Below are 7,189 nucleotides of genomic sequence, written 5' to 3'. Positions count from 1 at the left end.
TTTCTGTTCAGTTCTGACATTTCTAATCTGACTTGCTGGCTCTCCCTGCAAAAAGATTTTAGGTAACAAACTTTCTCCATTCAAACGACCACATCCCTTACTGGCACTTGAGCATTCGCATAGAGTTGGAACAGAAAACTTTGAAGAGAGAATTATGTGGTTTTATTTCCCTTAGAAACACTTATTTTGAAAATGGACCCCAGAGTGAGGAGAATGTGGGAATCAGAAAGATGGGGAAGGTGGAAACTGGACAATTTTTTGTTCCGTCTTCTGGTTTTTCCTGCTTTCCTCAGTAGGGCAACCAGAGAGAGTCTGCCTAAGGGCCCTTTCCGGGCAATCAGCTGTGAGGTCTGTTCTCCTCATTATCCCGAGCTCTTTTTCTCGATCCCTCTTCTGGCGTATCTCATGTTCTGCCTTGATTTATGGTTTGGGGCACATTGGCCAGGTTTCTCCAATTACCTTGCTAACTCATCAGCAAGAGAACTGGACCTTTCTTATCCTCTGTGTTCCCCTGCACTTCCCAACACAGAAACTGGCTTCTTATTCACTTAAATACCTTTGTGACCACCTAGAGGGGTGGGATAGGGAGGGTGGGAGGGAGGGAGACGCAAGAGGGAAGAGATATGGGAACATATGTATATGTATAACTGATTCACTTTGTTATAAAGCAGAAACTAACACACCACTGTAAAGCAATTATACTCCAATAAAGATGTTAAAAAAAAAAAAGAAAAGAAAAACAAAAAGAATCCTGGCTGCTTCAGTCATTCTTGTAAAACAATAAAATTAAACTTATTAAAAAAAAATACCTGTGGATTAGATGGATTCATTCAGGTGGTTTTCCAGATATCTATAACTAAATTTGTCATACTAAAAGCTTAAAAATACACTGATCATGGTAACAGTTTTTATAAAGTGCAATTAAATAGAACCAGCCTTGTAATAGTTATTTTTAAAAATCTTCTCGATTTATTTCAATCTAAGAAATCAAGTCAAATCTATTTTATTATTTTTTTCCAGAGCCGGGTTAATCTGACAGTTAACAGCCGGCTGAATGATCTGATAACTGGAAATGTGAATTGAATTAAATAAGCCTAATTTAAAAAAATTTGTGACTACAGTTCCAGCATATCAGGCATATCTGTCAAGGGAGTGGAGAGGATGGAATTGTTTTAACTATTGTTGCAGTTAATTGTTGCTTCAAATAACAGGCTTTCTGAATATCAGTGCCTGAAGCAATAGCAGTTTTTATTTCAAGACCAGGAATCTAAAATCTAGAGATATGAGGTTGCATGTTTGGGTAAGTAGATCAACAATGTTAAAACAGATGTCTGCTCTTTTTATCTTTCTGGTCTGCTATTTTCACCATGTTGACAGTATCTCTTCTCATGGTTGCAAGATGGCTGCTGTGGCTCCAAGCATTACAGCCTCATCAAAAATATCCCAAAAGGAAGGAAAAGGGAGGGGAAGAGGGCTCTGTTCTTAGGCTGAGGTAGATCCCAAAAGTCTTGTCCAAGTTGGAGAAAAAGCCTAAAGAACCCCGTGGACTCAGATCAAGTTTGCTTTTAATTTTGTTTACTCGAGAAACAGCTAATAAACAATGCAAAGGATAATGATATGGGTCTAGAATATGGATGGGTGGAGACAGTTTCCCATTACCTCCTTTGCCCCTCACAGAGGGGGTCTTGAAGTCCAGTGGTCTTGGAGGGTCACACAGAGTGGCCCGTCTACCAGGTGAATGGAGAACAGTGTTTTGAGTCCACTGCATTTTACAACCTCAGCCATCTCAGTTCACGGACAACTTGAAATGCCAGTAAGCCTGCTACTCAGCCCACCGTGGCACTCAGATCTAATGACCGTGTTTGGAGACTTGGAAATTTTTCAGGACCTGCATGGGGACAATCTCCCCTTCTCTGTAGAGGTTAGTTCACCCTTTATGTCTAAGAGTTCAGCCTGTATGTTTGAAAGCTTAACAGTGGTTGAGTTGGGAAAAGAGGAAGTAAGGACTTTGGACGCAAGAAACAACGCAGAAAAGGCATGTTGGTGTGACCCAGTATGGTCTGTTCAGGGCACTGCCAGTGACTTGCGGTGGCTGGAGCACAGAGCCTGAGTAGGGAGTGGGAGGATGTGAGACCAGCGCGGGAGCCAGGAGCCCAGGTGTGCACCGTGCGAGCCCAGCAGAGGGGTGACTGGGCCAAGAAGGCCTTCCAGAAGTCTTGGATCTGAGTCCAGCACAAACCTGATATTCAGCTAAGACCCAGGGGTACAGCTGTACAGGTTAGTTATGCCCGTGTCATCCCAGTTATTACATATTGTGAATGTTGCCTCTGCTCTAGAGGAGGTGGTGAGGGAGTCCCCAGGCAGAGGAGGGGGACGGGCTTTCCAGGGAGAGCTTATACAAAGGTAACCAGAGGAGGGAGAGGTGGAAATATAAGGGGAAGATGAGGCCAGGGTGGTGGAGGGGCCGGACCATAAAAGGCCTTCTGTGGCAAACCAGAATTTTGCACTCGTATGGGTCATGGAAAGACAGTGAAGGGTAGAACCAATCTTGCCAACCCAATGATCCATCCTGACTCAGCCCCAGGACCTGGGACCCTGGTACCTCTTAGGGGCAGGGCGTTTGAAACTGTAGATGGCTGATGGCGAGCCCAAAGCCTTGGCAGAAATGATTGTGTTGTATTTTCTTTCTTTCAAAAAGAGGGAGAAAGAAAGGAAGAAAGAGAGAGGGAAGGAAGAAAATAGAGGAGGAAAGGAGGGAGAGAAGGAATAAGAGAGGGAGGAAGGGAAGAAAGAAGAGGAAAAAGGGAAGAAAGGAAAAGGAAAGAAAAAAGGAAAGGTAGAAACCAATATGGCAGGACTGACAAGGTCTGGCAAGGCTGAATGGTGCGTATGGAGGTTATTCTTCATCATCATGGTTATTGACTTGTGATTCGCCTCCCCACTTTGAGATATTTCAATTTGTAAAAAATGAACATGGTCAGGTGGAAATCTAAAAGTAGATATAAGTCTTTCTGCAAAGCGATTTGACATATGGTGTCAAAAGACCTAAAGATGCTCATTTTTGACCCAATAATTCCATGCCAGGACATGCACAGATTTATAGACAAGCAATCTATTTTCTTTTGCTTCAAGTATAGACATAACCCATTAATTTCACCTGGGGAGGAGTGGCGGAGGAGTTATGCTAAATTAACTTGTCAATGACAGAAAATGAGCTATTTTAATGGAAGTTTTCCCCAAATACATTGTTCCTGTCCTGGTACAAGAAGTAGAGTATTCTGAAATACAAGTAACCTTCTCGTGATGATTCTTTATTAATATAATTAACAATCAAAGTACAGGCTAATAAATTCAGTGATGAAAGTAGCTGTTGAGGTGCAAGGGGAGTTTTGCTCCTGCACAGTATTCCTCTGGACAGCTAGTTCCTCTGCATCTCTTGGTTCTTCTTTTTCCTTTACAGCTGGCCGTCATTTCTCATTACTTGTCACTTGAATTCTCATTAGAAATCTCCCATCCAGTCAGAACAAAGCAAAACAAAAAACAGGAGTTAGCCCTGACAGCCTAGTTCCTATGCCATGGCAGGTGCTACAAATTCTGACCATCACATAGGCTTAGTGACTTCTGTTTTTTGAACCTGGATCACTTGTGGCTGGTGGGGGGATGTTGGATGAGGAGAGATTTACTTCCTTGGCCTGTCTTTAGATAAGCTAAGATTTCTGATGAGTGGCCCTTGGATAATTAATGTCTACCCGGTCGTATGATCTGGGGAGAAACAGGCTGATAGTTACTCATACTTTCCAAATAGGAGACTGTCTGCATAGACTGATTGACATTTACGGACAAAATAAAATAATGCTGACCATTCTCCTGCAATAAATTGGCCACACCCTCTTATTATGACTTATCCATCTTGGACTGAATATTTAATAGTTTATATTATGCGCAACTCAAATTTCAATATATGTACTGTACCCACTTTAATTATTATTTTATCAAAATGGTTACTTTGCTTACATTCATGTTTTCTATGTTCATAAAAAAGTTTTGAAGCAGTGTATATATATATATATATATATATATATATATATATATATATATATATATATATATATATATACTGCTTCTTCCCTTGAAGAGAAGATCTGCAGATTTTTTATCTTGCATTTTAAGTTAACAAGCCTCCAAATGTCTTAGAAATTATGGTCAGCCAAACAGCATGCACTAAAAGGATAATAAAAACATGAGTACCTTACTTAGACGCATATTACCACCTGTCACAGTCTCAAACAACAACAGGAACAAAAACCCACTCCAGAATGAAAATACTGGTATATTTATATAATGCAAAGAGAAATACAGATATAAATCCTCAAAACGGAAGATACGTTAATAAAAATGTAGCATTATAAGCGAAAAAATACAGTACTTGCAGAATTTAGTCTTTCAACTTAAGGTTACAACATGTCTAACAAAGAAATAGTACTTAAAATTATAGTTCTCATTATTAATTTAAAATAACCATCAGGAGAACAGCACAGCTTAACCTAGCAAACATTTTAAGGAAATGCTTTGTCTCATAGAAGAGTATCATTATATTCCATCCATTTATACCATGAACAAGAGAATAACAATTTTCAAAGTGGCAATTAGTTTCATAAGACAGAATAAAACTGGGCTCTTCAAAGCACAAACTGTTCCCCTAAAATTATTTTAATTTTTATTGGCAAAAAATACCTAAACAGTTTTGATTTAGCACTCTGCTTGTCTCTGAGCCCTCCCAATCCGTGAACCACAATCAGTACATACAAAAACATGCAATACTGTATTTTCTCCACACCATTACTAACCAAAACACTTTTTACTCTTTTGAAAGGTACAGTTTTACAGAAATGTTTCCACTCAAGATTGGTATGATACAAAGAGCAGTTGTCGCTGACGGGCATTTCCTAGTAGTATAAAGCAAGGTAGGAAACAAATCTTGTGTTGTTACTGATTAAAAATGACTGCCTTGCTACTCGTTCCCATTTCTGCTCTTTAACTTCAATATCAATACTGAACAAAATTCTCAACGCCTTCAAAGAACCACAGCAGTCCAACTGACCCCACCGATGGCAATTCAGAGGGAACTTGAGACAACTTTCCCTCTTTCTCCTGCTGCCAACAGAAGACCCTCAAGAAATCAAACTTGTGAAGTCCCCCTGGGTTCCTCTACCTCAATGCAAAATGTAATGCCACTTGAGGTTGTCAAAAATAGCTTCTGTAGAAAACTGGCCATGGTCTTTAGGAAAGGTTGCATGAAAAAAATTAGTTTAGCCTTTATTGAAAAAAAAAAAAAAGTAACTCATGGAATAAAAGACATCAGTGCCAGTACAAAGACTCCAGGGCCTGCTGTCAGGATGAAAATATATTTAGGAGAACAATCGCAAGGAGCTGGGGTGGGGCTGGGACTTCGAAACCCTCCCCCCAAAAGGAGTCTGTACAATCCTAGTGATGATGCACTTCGAGAGCCGTTTGGAAGGCAGCTCAGAAAATTAAAAAGGGGTCAGAAGGGGGAGAAAAGACGTCACTGTCCAAGCCAAAGGGAGAAGCTGGGTTGCGGTGCAGGTGAAGGGAGAGCCACTTATAAACCGATGCCTTTCAAGTCGCAGGGGAGGGTGGCCTGGGTGGCCTGGGGGCTCTGGCAACAGGGGAACTGGGCTCGGAAGCAGTCCCTGAGCTCTCTGTTGAAGAGGAAGCACACGACGGGGTTGATGCCGGCCTGCGCGAAGGTCAGCCACACGGAGGCCGTCAGGTAGGCCTGGGGGACAGCGCCGGGCCGCACCAGGACCCGCATATAACTGGCCACGACGTAGGGCCCCCAGAGGAACAGGAAGAGCAGCGTGATGGCATAGAACATCTTGCACAGCCTCTTCTCTGTCTTGAACTCCTCGAGCACGAGGAGGCGGCGCGCGCCACGGCCGGGCCCGGCCGGCCGGATGCCCACGAGCGCGGGCGGCGTGGGCCCGCGGCCGAAGCCCGCCGTCCAGTTGGCGGCCGCCTGGCCGGTGGCACCGGGGCCGTGGAAGGTCCAGTCGTGGCTGACGGCGGGCACGAGGCGCGCGGGCCGCATCTTGCGGCGATCGTGGATGAAGAAGAGCAGGCGGAGGTAGACGAGGTGCGTGGCGCCCACCACCACGGCCAGCAGCAGCAGGAAGCCCAGCGCGCCGGGGGCGCCGTCGGGCCGCTGCTCCAGGGCGCACGGCGCGTCCTCCTCGTCGCCGCCGCCGCCGTCCAGCACGGGCGGGAAGGCCGCGGCCAGCGCCAGCGCCCAGGCGGCGCACACCAGCATGGCGGCGCACGGCCAGCCGGCCAGGCGCTCGGCGTAGAAGCGGTGGTGCGCTATGGCCAGGTAGCGGGTGACGCCCACGCCGAGCAGCAGGAAGGCGGCGTGGAAGCAGAAGAGCGCGGCCAGGAAGGCGAGCAGCTTGCAGCCCAGCGCGCCCGGCGGCGCCCCCGCGGCGGCCGCTGCCCGCCGCGCCGCCAGCATGACGGCCGGGAGGCAGGCGAGCGCGCGCAGCCCGTCGGCCAGGCACAGGTCGAGCAGCAGGTAGTACGGGGCGCGGTGCAGGCTGCGCTCCCGCACGATCAGCAGCGCGAACAGCACGTTGCCCGCGAGGCTAACGCACAGCAGTAGGCTGAGCGTGGCCAGCTTGAGGCCCAGGGCGGCCGCCTCGCCGCCGCCGCCGCCGCCGCCCGGCTCGCTCGCGTTCGCCATCGCGGCCTCCCCGGGCCGGGCGCCGCGCTCCGCTCCGGGGCCGACCCCGGCCTCGCCGCTCCGCAGGCCTGCCGGCCGGCCCGAACTCAACCAAGCGCGCGGGTCTCCGGCGAGCTCCCGGGCCGGCGGGGCTTAGCCCGCGCCCGGGTGACCCCTCCTCGGCTCCCCGAGCTGCCGCCGCGTCGCCGCCATCTCAGGAATGGTGCGCGCAGGAGGCGACGGCCACTCCCTGCGCCTCGGGCGCCGCGGGCTTCACTGCGGACCGGGCCGCGCCACCGCCCGCAGCTCCTGCATCCTCCTCCTCCTCCTCTTCCTTCGCCGCTGCCGCCGCCGCTGCGCCTCTGGGCTCTGCCCCCCGCCGGGCCAGCCGCCGCCGCCGCCGCCGCCGCTGCCGCCGCCGCCGCCGCCGCGGAGCCCCCTCCCCTCCGCCGGAGC

General features: G+C 48.2%; 1 protein-coding gene across 1 annotated transcript; it reads right to left on the bottom strand.

Annotated features, from left to right (window-relative positions):
• Positions 1-4,119: 4,119 nt before the first annotated feature.
• GPR27 (G protein-coupled receptor 27) lies at positions 4,120-6,890 on the bottom strand. Its single transcript, XM_079933015.1, has one exon. It carries the CDS (start codon positions 6,752-6,754, stop codon positions 5,621-5,623), a length of 1,134 nt encoding a protein of 377 aa, XP_079789141.1. The 5' UTR covers positions 6,755-6,890; the 3' UTR covers positions 4,120-5,620.
• Between the last annotated feature and the right edge of the window lie 299 nt (positions 6,891-7,189).

Source organism: Stenella coeruleoalba (genome assembly GCF_951394435.1).
Source record: "Stenella coeruleoalba genome assembly, chromosome: 10".
NCBI lineage: Eukaryota > Metazoa > Chordata > Mammalia > Artiodactyla > Delphinidae > Stenella > Stenella coeruleoalba.
The sequence above is the reverse complement of the archived record's forward strand: the minus strand, read 5'-3'. Positions and strand labels throughout refer to the sequence as shown.